Here is a 17,797-nt window from a genome sequence, read left to right on the forward strand (position 1 = left end):
TAGATTTACATCAGCTTATTTGAACTATTTATATGTGTTTTTATATTTGCATAGTACAAGCTAACAAGCAATGGAAAAAATGGAACTAGAAAAAGTTTTGGATGTAGAAGATGATAATTTGCAAATTAAATCGGACGACGATGTACTCTCTTGTTCTTCATCTATTTTAAATACGCCTCGGCACGAGAAGTGTATGGATGATGATGCTAGTGATTCTGATGATGATGATGGCATGAATATAACATTACTTTCGAAACCACCAGTGGATATGACTTCTCTGTCCAGGCAGGACCAAAAAGGAACTAAACTGAGCGGAGAGTCATTGAAACCCCTAAGCGGAGCAGGGAAAAAGCGGTTCAAGCGCTTAATTAAAGAAGGAGTCAATTCTGACGATGCGCGACGATTGGCTATGCTACCTCTGTCTACTCCACAATCGGATCAAGCTAAACGCTTCCGAAATAATGAGTCGAACAGTAGTGGTGAAAATCCGCGTTCAAAGAAGCAGGGTCGCCCCACGGGGCCAAAACTGCCATTGAAAGCAACGTCGATTCAACGGCGCTTAGATCAGATCAGAGGGGGACAGTCTGGACAATCAATAAGAACAGATGGTACGGCCAAACCGTCATATAGAGACATGGTAAACTGTGTGAAGGTAGGAATAATTCCAAAAAACTACCCGAACACAGAATTATCATTGCAGCAGCTAATTGCAACGCAAAAAGCTGTTCTGGCTAAAGTGGTACAGCAACGGAAAGAAAAAGTTAAACCGAAATTCGGAAACTGCTTATTTAGACCGGGCTACCTCATTCTTATTTGCAAAAACCGAGAAACATCTGAGTGGATAAAAACCATTATCCCCAGTATAGTTCCTTGGGTAGGAGCAGAACTGGTTGCGGTTGATGAAAACAAAATCCCGCAACCAGTAACTCTGATTGGATTCTTTCATGGGAAAGAAGCGCTGATGACAGCAATGAAGAAATTCTTGCTCTTCTAGAAGCTCAAAATGAGGGACTAGTAGTTGACAGCTGGAAGATTTTTCTGAGGAAGGTAATAAACAAGCGACACGTAGAACTTACCTTCAGCGTAGATGGAACATCGTTGAGAGCTCTCAACGAATGCAAATTTGTCCTTGACTTCAAATTTGGGAACGCTCCTATCAGGAAGAAAAATCCTAAAAAGTCACAGGAGGAAAAGATGGACGTTGACCAAAACTCGGAGGCTACCCGTATTATTGCATGGACCCAAGTATCAGGAGACAGAAAAGTGGCGAGACTCACTACTAACGAAGTCCCTGGAACAAGTGGAGTCATTAATGCGGCTCTACACAATAATAATGAGGCCAACAGTATCAGGACTCGTGATGAAACTGGAGACGATATAGTGGGTGGAAACAACACTAATCAAAATGTCCCAGGGCGGATCGATGTCCAGAATACTGAAAAGACTCATTCGAAAAACAAGCGTAACAAAGATGACTTTCCAACAGGCAACAACGACTGCGGAATAGTCACTGGAAATCTTGAAAATGATAATTGACATGGCCATCACATCCACATCACAACCGGAAGTCGCCATCTTAGATTTCGAAATGGTATTTGGAGATATGCCAGAAGAAGGAAGGGTGTCGAAACATTATGGACATGTTTGTTACACCTAAAAACATTCACTTGCCAAATTTGGTTATATTTGCTTGATTGGTTCTCGAGCTGTGCGAAATTTGAGTTTCATTTGTATGGGACCCCTCCCTTATAGAAGAGGGAGGGGTGGCAAACCATTATGTATATATTTGTTACCCCTAAAAACATTCACCTGCCAAATTTGGTTCCATTTATTTGGTTAGTTCTCGAGATAAGCAGAAATTTGTGTTTCATTTGTATGGAACCCCTCCCTCACAGAAGAGGGAGGGGAGTCAAACCATTATGGACATATTTGTTACCTCTAAAAACATTCACATACCAAATTTGGTTGTATTTGGTTGATTGGTTCTCGAGCTGTGCGAAATTCGTGTTTCATTTGTATGGGACCCTTCCCTTGTAGAAAAGGGAGGGGTGTCAAACCATTATGGATATATTTTTTACCCCTAAAAACATCCACCTACCAAATTTGGTTTTATTTGCTTGGTTAGTTCTAGAGATGTGGAGGAATTTGTGTTTCATTTGTATGGAACCCCTCCCTTCCAGAAGAGGGAGGGGTGTAGAACCAATATGGACATATTTTTTACTCCTAAAAACATCCACATGCCAAATTTGGTTCCATTTGCCTGGGTATTTTTTGAGATGTGCTGAAATTTGTATTTCGTTTGTATGAGACCCCTCCCTTACAGAAGAGGGAGGTGTCTCAAACCATCATAGGAACCTTTCTCGGTCCCTAAAACCCCTACATACAAATTTTCACGTCGATCGGTTTGGTAGTTTCCGAGCCTATATGGATCAGACAGACAGACAGACAGACTGACCGGACTGCATATATATATATATATATATATATATATATATATATATATATATATATATATATATATATATATATATATATATATATATATATATATATATATATATATATATATATATATATATATATATATATATATATATATATATATATTTATATATATATATATATATATATATATATATATATATATATATATATATATATATATATATATATATATATATATATATATATATATATATATATATATATATATATATATATATATATATATATATATATATATATATATATAAAACAATGTAACATTGTAATGTTACAATGTTATGTAAAAAAGTGGGAAATAGAAACCTTCCACTCACTTCCAGCTAACGTAAAACTAACATAACATCGTAACAGTGTTACGTAACTTTCTATATATTGTTACGTAACAATGTTGGCCGGGTAGGATTGAACGATCTTCAGAGAAAAAACGTTTCAACTAAATGGTTTCAGGATCGATCCATCTGAAAATTCGGATATGCATGATCGACCTCTGTTGAATCGATCTTAAAAGCACTTTTTTGCGGCGCTGTAAAACTTACCGAACCAAGCGCCATTTGTTTTTTTCAATTTGAGTTAGGTATTAACACCAGTGTACGTGAGAATGAATAATCTATCATTTATGGAAAAATCATTCAAATTTATAATTCATAATGATATTATGAGGCCTATTACAGAAGACGAGACGAGGCGAGCAACTCTCCTCGCCTCCAGTCACTAACGAGACGTTGTATTAGAGAGGGCGAATGAAACTTAGCTGGTGACGGTTGAGTGAGTCGAACATAGGGATACCATCCGTCCTGATTTAGCAGGACATGTCCTGATTTTGAAGTCCTATTTGGGCGTCCTGATTTATTTTTTCTAAAATATAAAATATTTGCATTTGCATTTTAGCAGAATTTTTCAGAATTGCTCAATAAGTGTTTTCGATTTCAGGTAGCAACGCTCACTGCGATCCAAATTTTTCATTGGTTGAACCTCACTAGAGTAATAAAAAGAATCTCTCACGCGTTAACCGTTACCATTAAGAATCTGTCATTTGTTAAGTTTAAGTTAAAACAGTTTACGTGTGTTGTATCTACTAATGCGTAATAATTCAAAGTGGTTCGATGAAAGTGGATCCTCAGAGATACACTCAGATTTTTTACTAGGTATTTTTCTACACGGATTTTCAAATTAACGGTTTTTTCACGCGGATTTTTAAATCGAAGGATTTTCAAATTACGCGTTTTTCTACGCGGATTTCTTTATCAACGCGTTTTTCCACGAGGTACGTATCCCCGCGTAAAAAAACTAAGTAAATTAAATATTATGTGTTATATTTGCTCATACTTCGAAGAATAGAATGACTTAGTCAAATTTGTGCCCAGAAAAGGAGTCCTGATTTCTAACTTCGACCAGATGGTATTCCTAGTCGAACAGTTTCGCCGACGAGCTACTTGTGCAAAATCCAGCCGATTCACCATCTTGAATATCATAATTGGTCAGGCGAGTAACTCGCCGCTCGCCTCGTTTTCTGTAATAAGCCCCTGCAACAAAAAATCCTTAAAACTTTGAATGTTTTTGGAGCTTGGCTCGATTTGGTTGCTCTCCGATCATATCAAATCTGCTAGTGCGTCACCAGTTGCATTATGGGCAGGAATGGAATGGACTATATGGAGGCATGATGATGCCATAACCGCACGCAACCATTCAAAAGCCGATAAGACAACATTGGAAACGGTACACGAAATCTGACAATTAATCAAAACCGCATCTAAAAAAAGTTCTGCACGCTGAAAAATAAATAAAACTTTTAAAAGATCGAAAAATAAACGATCTTTTCCATTTTTTCAAGGCAAGAGAATCGATCTGAAAAATCAAAAATCTAAATGGAAAAGATCGATTCTCTGTAGATATATTCAAGATTGACCAATCCTACTAGAAGCAGATGAAGAAAAACAACAAAATATTGCTTTCGTTGTGGACGGGAACAATATTTCAAAGTTTATTCGCACAAATAATTCGCACCTATGCGAAATCTCGTTGTTGTCCGTACAAGTTAGAGTGAGCGAAAATGATTATCTTCAATTTCTCAACTCTCAATTAAAAGAGGATTTCGATTGAGAGCAAACAAGCATCGAAGTCTCTCAACAATGTAGGATTGGTCGATCTTGTGTCGATCTAAAAAGAATCGATCTTTTCCGTCCGGGTTTTCAAATTTTTGAGCTTTGGAAAAATCGAAAAGATCGTTTATTTTTCGATTTGATTCTTTCGATCTTTTGAAAATTTAAATTCTTTTATAGCGTACAGCAGTTTTTTTAGAGGCGGTATTGAGTCATTGTTGGTGATCGTGTATCGTTTCCAATGTTGTTCTATCGGCTTTTGAATGATTGTATGCGGGTTTGGCATCATAATGCCTCCATGTATTCCATTCCATTCCTACCAATAATGCAACTAGTGCCGCACTAGCAAATATGATATGATCGACGTGCAACCAAACCGAACCAAGCTCCAAAAACATTATTTAGAGTAACCAGCGTTCAAAGTTTTAGGAAATTTTTGTTATAGGGGCTTGCCACAGGAAACGAGACGAGCGTCGAATTACTTGCCTGACCAATTTTGGTATGACAGATGGCGAGTCGGCTGGACAAATAGCTCGTCTGGGAAACTGTTCGACTCAACTATCCAGCCACATTTCACTTGCGATCCCTGATAAAACATTTTGCTCGCCTTATATGTGACTCTCGTCTTCTGTAATAGGCCCCATGATATCATTATGAATAATTCAAATGATTCCGAGATATATTTTTTATTCTCACATACACTGGTATTGATAACTCAATTTTCAAAAAATGGCGCTTGATTCGGACTGGTCGCACACCGACAATCCTATAATCATTGCTATCTTGTATCACATTCCAGAAATAATAAAGCAAAAGTGTGATATTTTGACGTATGATTTTGCAATATATTTTTAATGATGTTTCGACACACTAATAAACACATAACCAATATTATCAAATGATGTAAATTTTTAGGTACAATTCTTCAACAACTTTTTCAAGTTGATTAAACAGTGTATTCTATTTCCTGTGCATCATAGCCACCGACGCTGTTATAACATTATAAATTTCAGTTCCAATCAGTTAGTATAAATTTTACAGCGTCACATAAAATGCTTCAAAGTTCGATCCAACAGAGATCGATTTCGCGGCTCCGATCCTATAGACACACTGTCAAGGGATTGGTATGGTAGCCTTCAAGCGTATCGAACATCTATTTCTGTACCGTTCACCACAAAACTTCCTTTTATGCCGTCACAATTTGCTTCTATATGTTTTGGGGCACAATTATTGTACAAAATATCACTTAGAATATCAAATTACATACAAAAATCTTGAGAAATTGCTCAAAATTATCCGATAAGCTGTCAATAACTGCAGTCAACATTTGGTCGGTTTGCCCGAATCAACATAAGATGAGGGTAAACTGACCATTTTTCGGGTGCCAGTGCCAGTGATGTTGATAACGCGTCAAATGTGTGGTAGCTGACAGCGGTGCCATCCCCGTGGGTTCTGTGCCGAAAGCTTAACGATTCTTCCTACACGGAAAACGAAAAGTACCCATTTTCATGTCGATTTCACTCAACGGCGTCGTTCCGTGCAGGAAGCCAATTTTAAGTAGTTATAGATTAATTCAATAGAAGGTATATAGTACTAAGAGTAGAAATACGTCAAAAATACCCAACGTTTAGTTCAATCTTTTAAACTATGCCTTGGGTAGATTTCAGTTAATTTCATTCGATTGAGTTAATATCAGTTAAAAAAAACGGATCATTGAAAAAAATCTATAAATCTATCTCAAACCTGCTCACGTACCTTCTAATTTGGTGTAACTTTCCTCATTTATTTCTGTACGGATGACTAAATTTTTCAAAGCTGCACTTTTGGAGTGGCTCATAAACTAGAATATGCATTTGAATTACAATTTTGTTTACGATTTACATGATCATTACTTACTCAAATAGTCTCCTCCTTCCTTACGATACTTCCTTCCTGAACTCTTTCTACTGTATACTCCTTTCCCGCTTTTTTCCTATCATTTAATACATTTATCAATAATTTTACTTGTTACTTTCTTCTCTTTACAGATACTCACAATCAATCACCGTACCAGGCTACGTGACGTTACGGTACTACTCTGGATGGTCAATCGCAGTGTTTCAATCTAGGTAAGTATTTTCATGTTATTTTCTAGCATTTCATCACTATATAAAATTTCTTTATTTTTTTTTACTTACAGGTCCTCAATCAAAGGATATTTATCCTATTTTTCACTACGGTCCGATCCGGTTCTTCGGTTAAAGTGTGCTACGAAACTGGTAAGTATTTAGTTGTATAAATGATATGTTTCCACTACTAGCTTTATTTTAATTTTTTGCTTACAGGTGTTGAGACCAACTAGGTTCACCGAAATTTTCAACTCTTCACTACTAACACTTATTATAATTCCGAAAGTTAACAATTAAATACAGTCGAATCTCTCTATTACGACAATTCATATAGCGACATTCTAAATGATCCTTTCTGCTTCATATTCATAAAACTGATTCGTTTCATTGCGACGTTTCACTATAACGACGGTCCCTTGCGATGTCCTTATAGAGCGATTCTACTGTAGTTGATTAAATCAAGTTAGCTTAATATAGCGAAAACTTTGTTTATGTTTTTCTTTTTTCTCTTCTCCTGCTAGTCAGTTTCCGCTGTCGATCTATCCATGACAGATGAGCGTGTTGGCAAATTTTTCATTTGCGTTTTTTTGTTTTCGTTTTGTTCGAAACGGTACTCGCCAATTTTACCGTCTACGGTTGATGCCCGGTGATGCGAACAATTTCCCTTTTAAGTGCCTCCTTTCATAGCTCAATTCTCCTTACAATGCAATTTTAATCTTCTTCTTAATTATCAGCTATTATTAAAAAACAGAAGCACAACAGCATGTTCTACACTTAACATCACCAATTTAAAACCAAAACTACCAATATCGAAAAAATCTCTGCCACTTTCGTGAAATTAATTTCATCACGCGGGTTATAAATTTTCAACCAGTTTGATTTTTCATCCAATATTGGGTTCAAACTACTCAATGTTGACTTTTTGTCAAAACACCATCATTGAGTAAAAGCATGTTTAAAATAAATTAAGTTGAAATGACTCAGCGATAGCATTGCAAAACTACCCAACATGTAAGGAACCATTCAAATATTACATAACGCGGAATTTGACAATTTTCAATACCCACCCACCCCCGCCAAACGCAATTTTACATGTTTGCCACACGCAATGTAACGCTTCGCTGAATACCCCCCCATCCCTGAGCGCGTTATGTATTATTTGAATGATCCCTAAGTTGTATAAGGTTTACATCATTCCAGGTAGTTAGTACCCTCCGGTTGGGTAGATTTTGTTTTCCGTGTATAGCCGGCAACTATCGATAATTATCGATAGGTTTCCCATCCCTATTTAGCATACGCCTTTTTAATGCTTCGTGTACGTCAATATTGCACCTTACTTCATTCTTATCGTCACAAAAAATGTTTAAGCTTACAGATTTTCGTTCTTTTTGCTTGATTCGATATTTTAGCACGAATGCAAAACCTTATAGTGTCAGTAAACAAGGAAAAGTGCTTCAGAAGCTGATGCATCAGCCCAATAAAAATAAGCAGAAATGGTATGCTGATAAAAATTCTACTATTCCAAACAGTTTTGTAAAAGTCGAAGGAAGAGAATCGCACCGACGTTTAGCTGTTTTAAACACACTATTCATGGAACAGATCACAAATCTTTTGTCAACAGGAGAGCATTCCGAGGAATTACTTTGTTACGACGTGCAGATATCGCGGGTAAAAGTATCAATTGATTTTCATAGCATTCACGTGTTTTGGTTCTCGCGTGATGAAGTGAATGAAGAACAAATCGAAAAAATATTGAAAAGCGTTTCTGGATCGCTTAGGCATGAGCTTGCTCAGCTGAAACTAATTGGACTTGTACCAAAATTAGTTTTCATGAAAGATAAAGCTTACAACCTAATGAATCGTTTGGATTATGTTCTCAAACAAGCAGATGACGGAGAATGTAAAAATCATGAACCAGTCTTAAGTTTAAAAAATGACACTGAATTTTACACTAAGTTATCACCAGAAGTACGCAAAGAAATATACCAGTTGGAGAAGAAATCATGCGAGACACTAGAATCAATCCCTATCATGCGAAACGATGTATACGGAATTGACCATGCTACAATCGTAAAAAATATCAAGCAAACTTTAAAAAATCGGCATGCACGAACTTCTGAGCGGTTAGCAATATAAAATTATGCATAATAGTTCTTTAATATAGCTAGTACGAAGAAAAAATATAATCAATTGAATATAGCAGCCATACAAATACAAATGTCATTGTTTTTATATTTATTCAGAGGAAATTTCAATACAAAATATTTTGTATATTTTCAAATAATTTGCTATTTTATTTAAATTTTTGAATTATCCCTAGGTCATTTTTTTTCTAACAGTATGAGTAGTACAAACTGCAATAATATGCATTCGAGCCCTGTTCACTAAGAAATCTCTTTATAATATAGTCAACTTCCGATACCGAACTATAGTTTTTATTATTTGCACGTTTCATAAAAAAATACTCAGTATTTGCACGTTTCATAAAATAAGATGCACGAATAATTCTTTCAAATTCCTCATTAACTTATGTATAGGGTTTAATAACAGAAGGCGTATTGTCTCGCCCAACCAGTGATCAGAGATGCCAGATATTTTTGAAAAACAGTCTGCAACTGCTCGAAAAACCTACTTGAAAAAAAAATCTATCCGTGATTCAAAAAGTTTAAGCACAATTGATACGTTGCGGCTGCGTTTGCGTCAATTTGACAGTTAGCCCATACATTTTCCGTCAAATTAACGTCAACGCAACGCAAACGTATCCATTGTGCTTGGGCCTAAAAAAATTCGCTCGCGCAGGCAAAAGTCTGCAAAAATCTGCACACATTTTGAGAAAATTTGCGCAAATATAAGGAGACTCTGACAAAAATCTGCAAATATCTGCGAATCAATAAAAATCTGCACATGAACTCTAAAAATCTGCGTTTTGCAGACAAATCTGCACATCTGGTTTTCCTGCCAGTGACGCCACTTTTTCATCGTATAGCAGAGATGCCAGATATACAGACAAATCTGTATTATACAGACTTTCTGTGTTGCGATACAGACACGCATAAGCCTACAGATTTTATACAGACATTTAGTATAATACAGATATTACACAGATATCTGATATTCTACATAATGGTTTTACCAGTATACACAAAAAAACGAACACAAAAACCAAAAGTCACTGTAGCCGTTGCTGGAAAAAGTGAACTAGGAACTGAACACTTTGCTGAACATATTAATCTTGCGTTTTTGAGAGTGAAATCATGACAACGGGAATCGAGTCAGGCTATCGGGGTTTTTATCGGCCCCGTGGGCACTAATCTGCCTGTTTCGCTCCCAGTAACAAACAGCTGATTGTCTCGATCGATTGCCATGCAGGTTATATTGGTGAAAATACCGTTTGTTCTATTCGGAGCAATATCCAACGTTGAAGAATTGCTTAAAATGTCCCAAACCTTGAAGGTACTATTTTTAAACCGCGAGACTTCTGCCATCATGTATCAGTTTAGCTACATTACGACGAACGCGATTTTTATCACGGGAAAGACTCTTACTTCTATGTGTTACTTAGATTTAAAAGATATATTAGTTATCGATTAATCGACCAACTATGATAGACTCGAAAAAGAACAATCAAAACAAGCAATAAAACAAAACAATCTGACAGGTCGACAAATAATTAGGTATCAATGTATCGGTAACTTTTTTTCGCAGCGGTATACAGACTTATACAGACATTTTTATGGATTATACAGACTTGCCAAAAAAAAGTCTGGCATCTCTTTCGTAGAGCATTGGCCGATACCGTATCGATACCGCGGGGCCTGAACGTCGTTATTTTTTATCGATGCAACTAACGTTGATATTGAGGTGGATCGATACATTCGCCACGATATTTTTTCGATACTGAAGGGAAACTATCAAATCGGAGAATTCACGGATACGACCAATTGCCTGAATGTCCTAAACAAACAGCGCGGAAATTTGACTCTTTTGGTGAAAGACACCAACAGATTGCATATTAGACTGGGGCACGGTTATATTAAAAAAAAGCAATGGTGTTATTTTTTCGCTCCCGTGCACTTTTCGTATTCCTTATGGGTCATATAATAACTGTGTAACTTTTCGGATCAATCGGTAAAACTCTTCTGAATAAGGCGCAACTTTGCTTGTGGAAAAAGATATTCACCCCAGACTGGTTGAATATCTGACAAACGGCTCACCATTGACTTTTACTAGCAATACTGCTGCAGCATGCTGCTGTTGCAAATTCAACCATGTGATGAGAAAGGATATCGCTTAAATTTAATCGCCTAAAATCCTGAAGGCTTCCCAGAAAGTACCTACTATGAGCAAAAATCACACTTTGAAAATTAATTCCACGCGAAATTATTTCTTATCCTTAAGCAAGTTTGCAATAGCAGCATGCTGTAGCAGTGTTGCTGAAAAATTTCAATGGTGAGCAGAGCTGCCAGATTTTATTTTGAAAAATCTGTATACAGTCTGCTTATACAGTAAAAATACCGTGTTTCTTATGAAACATAAAAAACACGGTATTTTTACTGTACGCTTGTAAACGATTGTTGTCATTACCATGTTTTAACAACGTTTTTTGTTGTTGAATCTACCATCGACAATAATTTTATCATGAAAAACATTGTCAGTGACTTCTAAATGTATGGGAAAAATGCCTGAAAAAATGTTGTTAAGATACTTAACGACCCCCCTTTTTCATTGTAAAAATGGCAAAAACTATGTTTTTTATTGTTCTGGACAATGATATTTAATGTGAAATTGATGTATCTACAATGAAAAACATAGTTAAATTATGGTATAACTATGTACAGTTACAGCAATTTTAAGGTTTTTTTTCAATGTTTTGTTAATGTTATTTTTTTTTCGGGGAGCGATACCGCCCAGCGAACGATTTTGTTGGTTTACAGCTTAATAAGCTATTATTCAGTGGATTTCGGCTGAACTATAGCTTAACAAGTCGTTATCCAACAAATTTGTTTGTTGGGCGGGAACGTTCAAATATTACGATACCACATTTAAATAATGTTGAGGCCAAATATATTGATCAAAGCAGGTATAGTTTTGAATATTCTTTGAATTTCTTTTCTTTGCATAACTTCTGAACCACATATCAAATTGTTATGAAGTTTGTTATTTGTAAGTTTAAGAGATGACTCGTTTGTATGACACTAATTATGTTCAAATAAGTCGTGTAATACTTTAGATAATAGACTTTCGTTGTTTTAACAATTTAATGCATAACGGTTGCTTAAGTTCGATTATAATCAAATGAAAAGGGAACGTATAGGGCAGCCAAACTTTGAAACCACGTGTTCAATCATAATTCATCAGTTAATCCTTAACCAGCCTGTTCATCTGATACCAATATTTTTCAAATCGGTTGTGTAGTTTCCAAGATAATGAAGTTTCGTGATTTCCACATTTCGATTCACTACAGACGAAGTTACAGTCCGATTACAGCAAAATTCAATTAGGTGTTATGAGGCAGGTAGACCTTTCATTCGACACTAATTTTGTGGAAATCAGTTCCTTTTCATAGCTGGATTTTACATTTTTAAACATAACAGGCAAAGTAATAGTCCGATTGCAAAACAAATCATTAGGGTCTTATGAGACAACTAGACCTTCCATTTGACACTGATTTTATGAAAATCGGTCCAGCCATCTCTGAGAAACATGAGTGAGATTAAACAGTCTCCAGAACACGTTTCTTTCCATAACTTCTGAACCACAAGTTCAATCTTCATAAAATTCAAAATTTAAGGCTTTTTAGGTGGCTCGTTCGTTTGAAATTAATTTTGTTTGTGTAGTTTCTGAGATATTGATGTTTCGTGATTTTCACATTTTGATACATAACCTCTAAACTAGAAATCTGATTACAATAAAATTCAATAGGGTCTTATAGGGCAACTAGACCTTTCATTTGCAATTAATTTAATTGAAATCGGTCCAGCCATCTCTGAAAAAATCGAGTGAGATTGGGAGAGCGTTACACACACACACATACACACACACATACAGAAAATGCTAAGCTCGTCGCACTGAGTCGAGTGATATACGACATTCGGCCCTTTTGAGCACTTTTATACCTTTAGTTTTTGCAGTGATTGCTATATCTTTCTAGGAGAAAGGCAAAAAGAAAGAAAACTCAGGTCTATAACCGTGTTTTTTTCCTATGAAAGCGATCGAATCAGGTATTTGTGTTCCAAAGTTTTTCCGCTTAGCCAAATGTCGGATGTCCAGAAGAAATCAAACATAAGCTATTTCTCACTTAATTAAATGCCGGACGGCCAGCAGAAGTCGGAAAGAAGTAGAAAAGGGCAAAAGAAGAGCATTGGTTGTCGTCAACGCAAATACAATAAAAATACTATCAGCTGCAAATATTCCACGTTGGACGAAGAAACAGATTACAAAGCCTCAGGTATGTTCGAAAGAATCGAAAAAGTGTGAAAAACAAACCGATCATACATCGGTTGCTCTAGTATTGCAAGTGGAAATCCTTTATACTTCGTTCACACTACATATTACCCGTGCCTTTGACATCCCTATACCGAGTAACAGTGAATGACAACGAGATCATGTCCTGGCCTCAAATTGATTTGTGCTCGCTATCAGCAGTAATAAAAAGATGTATGAAAAAAAGCGGGGATATGCTATTTCGTTCGAACATATGTTGAGATGTTAGCCCTTGAAACATGGCGCGATGCCAAAGGGGTGAGATTACCTGATATCCCATACAATCGAGCTGTCAACGGATATCACCTCGATTACATGCTATCGCGGATATCATGTTTGAAAACCAATAATAACCACATTTCAAGCAGTTGGCAACACGGCCAACAGACATTTGACGCAACCCTACAAATTTCGCACTTCGCGTTGCATGCGAGAAAAAAGGAAGGAAATATTTATGCTCAAAGTATTTTGAAGTTAAAAGTATCGACCGTACAGTATTTCACTAACACCAATGAAATAGTTTCGCCAAGCCATTCAATTTTCTATGGAAACTATTTTTTTGCTCCCTTTACAATACATACATCATGACCCTATAATCATACCTTCTAAGTACAAAATACTTTCTTTTTTTTTATTCTCGCTTATTTTCCGTCGGTCTAATTCCGCCACTGTTGTGGCCAATCACCGACGCCCAGGGAGGCGACTCCACACCCAGGACCCTAACTCACGACCCGTTTATTAACGGACCGGCGCCAACGGCTTTACTTCCTCATGCGATGGAAGGCGTGATCCCAGAGATATTTCGCCTCAGAAAATCTCCCGGTGTCGGCTAGGATTGAATCTAGACCAGTTGGGTTGGTTGTGAGTGGATCACGCCACCTCACAACCATCGACACCTATGTTGGCGGTGGGATTCGAACCCAGGCGTCGATCGTGGTTGGCGGAGACGTTACCAACCACACTAGGCCCCCGCTCGTTCAAAATACTTTGATTTATGCTATTTTCATCCCGCATATGTTGACAATTGCATATGGACCATTTTACGAGACGTTTCTGAACTTTATTCATGAATGAAATTTCGACAGAAAGCTCGGAACCGCTGACATAACGCATGTAAAAGCAACATCAGCATAAGCAGGATCCGTGACACCTGTCAGTTCGTAAAATGGTCTATAAAAGTTCGCGTTGGTGCGAGCCAACTCACTAACATCTCTATCCTAATCCCATTGCTCTTGTTGTCTTGTTTTAGCTTTGATCTGTTTTTGTTTTCTTCTTTTTTCAATCACCAAAGCAAATGTCAAATCATATCAGCTCACTCCAATGTGAACGCTCGAGGTGATATCCGATATCATCTGGCGATATTAGGTGATATCTATAAACATTATATATATAGACCTGCGGAGTGGAAGGCAGCAACCCTAGCAACGCTGGTTTTCTATATTATTGTTATATGTTTGATACACATTTTTCATTATGTTCGCTCGTTTGACAGTTTTTTTGGCTCGCTGCGATTCAGTCCGCAGGTCTATATATTTATAGTGTCTATAGTGATATCCGGCGTAGTCTGAACAAGGCTGTCACTGAAATGTTCCAATCGAACAGTCAACAGTTTTGCATTATAGTTTTACCATTGCTCATGTTCGATTGGAACAAGTTTTGACAGTTGGATTTGGAATTTTAGTGACAGTCGGCCAAACTTTAACTCTAGGCCTTTAATCTCTTCCAGAATATCGAATCATTTGGAATATCAACTGGCAACTATGTAAGGCAGCTCGCTGGCAAAAAGTGACATTTATTTTAGCCGTATTGAAATAACAGTGAAAATTTTTTTGATGGTAGCGAAAAAAATACATTTTCCTCTAAAATGTATCAGGATATTCAACAAAATTAATTGAATGTTACGCAAAACATCGCTGCATGCAAGAAATGGATAAAAATAAATCACCTAATCGTCGCGCAAAACGTCAATCTAAAGTTGTTGAAGAAAACTTTTGGGACTGCAGTGTTTGCACCTATCGAAATACAGCCGAGGCATTCAAGTGCTTAATGTGCGACGTAAGAAAAGGTAAATGAGTTATTTTTCTAAAACTGAAAGATTGAACATCAATCATTTTGTACGAAATTCGATGATGTCTTGAGCGAGTCAAGAATCTCAATGTCGACAAGGAAATTTTGCTTTCAATCAGAAATACATCGAATTGCACATTGATTTTTCATGACATTCAGTTTTCAAGAAATTTCCAACTTATAAATTTACCGAGATTGCTAAATGGAAGAGAATGCACTACAATTAATTTCAGTATACTCGGTTCCAGGCACTTCCACCCGCAAACCTCGCCTGAACTCGGCACTTGTGGCACAGCAAGCGGCGACACAGGCCTTCCCCGGTGCCTCCGGTGCTCCACCTCAAAATTCCAAGTCACCGGGCAATAAAACATCACGCAACAAGAACAAACGTTCTAAGTATCCTGCAAGATTAAAAAACATCGATCGATCCAGCGGGCAAACACGAGAAGTTACAGTCAATTCGGTTACGGTAGTTATCACCGAATACAAACCCAAATCTACCGTCAGCAGACATGATTCAAGTGAAAGTTATAGTGAAAGTAACGACTCTAGAAGTTAGATTAATTCAAAATTGTAGATTTCTATTTCATCAAAAATAATTTATTTCAAGTACCTATTTTAATCGGAACTAAAAACTAAGCAATCCGATATGCTTCAAAAGAGAACATTGTGAATATGTAATAGCTTTTGACTGTTCATTGCGTTTGCATTTAATTTATTTCTTATAACTTTTCTAACTTTTTATTCTTTATATTCTCAATGCATTATTTCGTACCTTTAAAAGTATATGTTCTCTTCCAATACATCGTATAGGTATTGTGAGTTAGATAAATAACGGGACTGACTTGGATGTGAATTTAATATTATTCCAATTTTGGAAATATTCTGAATCCTTGTTTTCTTATCAATTTCTTGACGTTAGCTTTTAATTATAATGTAAATTCAGGTTGAATTTTATTTTAAAATTTTGTATTATGATGACTTATTAGCTTAAGAATGCGATGATTCAATTGCAAGATTAAAAAACATCGATCGATCCAGCGGGCAAACACGAGAAGTTACAGTCAATTCGGTTACGGTAGTTATCACCGAATACAAACCCAAATCTACCGTCAGCAGACATGATTCAAGTGAAAGTTATAGTGAAAGTAACGACTCTAGAAGTTAGATTAATTCAAAATTGTAGATTTCTATTTCATCAAAAATAATTTATTTCAAGTACCTATTTTAATCGGAACTAAAAACTAAGCAATCCGATATGCTTCAAAAGAGAACATTGTGAATATGTAATAGCTTTTGACTGTTCATTGCGTTTGCATTTAATTTATTTCTTATAACTTTTCTAACTTTTTATTCTTTATATTCTCAATGCATTATTTCGTACCTTTAAAAGTATATGTTCTCTTCCAATACATCGTATAGGTATTGTGAGTTAGATAAATAACGGGACTGACTTGGATGTGAATTTAATATTATTCCAATTTTGGAAATATTCTGAATCCTTGTTTTCTTATCAATTTCTTGACGTTAGCTTTTAATTATAATGTAAATTCAGGTTGAATTTTATTTTAAAATTTTGTATTATGATGACTTATTAGCTTAAGAATGCGATGATTCAATTGCATATGTAAGGAGGTTTGAAACTGCCACATACTTCAACAAACTTGTCACGAAAACCACGTAAACCAGCAATTTATATGAAATATGAAAACTACAAAATAAAAAACGACTTCCACAGCCGATTGTTATTTTTGTATTGTACACTGTCGAATACAGTAGATTGCATTTATTGTATTACATCAAAACCGAGGGGCACAAGCTCATTTATCGTATAAAAAGACGACGCGCTGATATTGTGGAAGCCAGATTTTACAACAAAGTCTGATTTATCCGTCAACAGTATGTGTGGATCTAGAATACTTATGAGTTTGATGATTTTAAAAACAAAGTCTAGCCATGGAATCAAAATAAACGAATAAATATGTGAAACCAGTGGCTTTTAATACTTTATATCTATTTTTTTTTTTTGTAAATAGTTATACATATATGTTTTCCGATGACTTCAGAGCAATTTTTTGACTTTTTCAAACTTAGAGTGACACAAAAAAGTTAAAGGGTATGTGCTTGAGTGCACAAACCTAGGCTTGCCGTGGGACTATGGTGGATGTAAATATTTAATTCTGCCGTAGCCATAGTATATAACACACACCGAACGTACAAATACCATACACAATACTCCATGAACATTTCCCAAAAAAACCACATACACCTGCCATAAACCACAGCATACAAATACCAATACCCACATGAACTGCCCATAAATGCATAACAGTCCCATGTAATTTCTCATCACTTTTTGCTTAAACCTCAAGAACTTCTTCACATACCCAGTGCTCTAAAAAATCGCAAGAAAAAGCTTTTGTTGCTAAATTGATCAGAAAAACATGAATTTTGGTCAGTCCCATGTTACAAATAAACGCAAAACAAGCTCAGTGCTGAAAATAACTAGCATAAAATTATGGTCACTATCATAGA

General features: G+C 36.2%; 2 protein-coding genes across 3 annotated transcripts; both read left to right on the forward strand.

Moving 5' to 3' along the window:
* The first annotated feature begins 2,890 nt into the window (after positions 1–2,890).
* On the forward strand, positions 2,891–8,930 carry LOC129728559 (uncharacterized). Its single transcript, XM_055687006.1, has 5 exons — positions 2,891–2,901; positions 6,632–6,712; positions 6,784–6,862; positions 6,929–6,945; positions 8,122–8,930. Exons 1-5 carry the CDS (start codon positions 2,891–2,893, stop codon positions 8,846–8,848), a joined length of 915 nt encoding a protein of 304 aa, XP_055542981.1. The 3' UTR covers positions 8,849–8,930.
* A 6,028-nt stretch (positions 8,931–14,958) lies between these two features.
* On the forward strand, positions 14,959–17,251 carry LOC129733289 (YY1-associated factor 2). 2 transcript variants are annotated; one of them, XM_055695058.1, is made up of 2 exons: positions 14,959–15,260; positions 15,511–17,251. In XM_055695058.1, exons 1-2 carry the CDS (start codon positions 15,113–15,115, stop codon positions 15,819–15,821), a joined length of 459 nt encoding a protein of 152 aa, XP_055551033.1. In that variant the 5' UTR covers positions 14,959–15,112; the 3' UTR covers positions 15,822–17,251. The 2 variants fall into 2 exon arrangements, with proteins under 2 accessions (XP_055551033.1, XP_055551032.1); XM_055695057.1 differs by having other exon boundaries at positions 14,966–15,260; positions 15,496–17,251.
* Positions 17,252–17,797: the final 546 nt, after the last annotated feature.

Source organism: Wyeomyia smithii, chromosome 3 (assembly GCF_029784165.1).
Source record: "Wyeomyia smithii strain HCP4-BCI-WySm-NY-G18 chromosome 3, ASM2978416v1, whole genome shotgun sequence".
Lineage (NCBI taxonomy): Eukaryota > Metazoa > Arthropoda > Insecta > Diptera > Culicidae > Wyeomyia > Wyeomyia smithii.

Coding starts and splice junctions, on each gene's coding strand:
- LOC129733289 (XM_055695057.1), top strand. CDS start 15,113: ATGCAAGAAATGGATAAAAATAAATCACCTAATCGTCGCGCAAAACGT. Junction 15,261..15,495: donor AATGTGCGACGTAAGAAAAG/GTAAATGAGTTA, acceptor AATTAATTTCAG/TATACTCGGTTCCAGGCACT.
- LOC129728559 (XM_055687006.1), top strand. Junction 6,713..6,783: donor ATCGCAGTGTTTCAATCTAG/GTAAGTATTTTC, acceptor TTTTACTTACAG/GTCCTCAATCAAAGGATATT.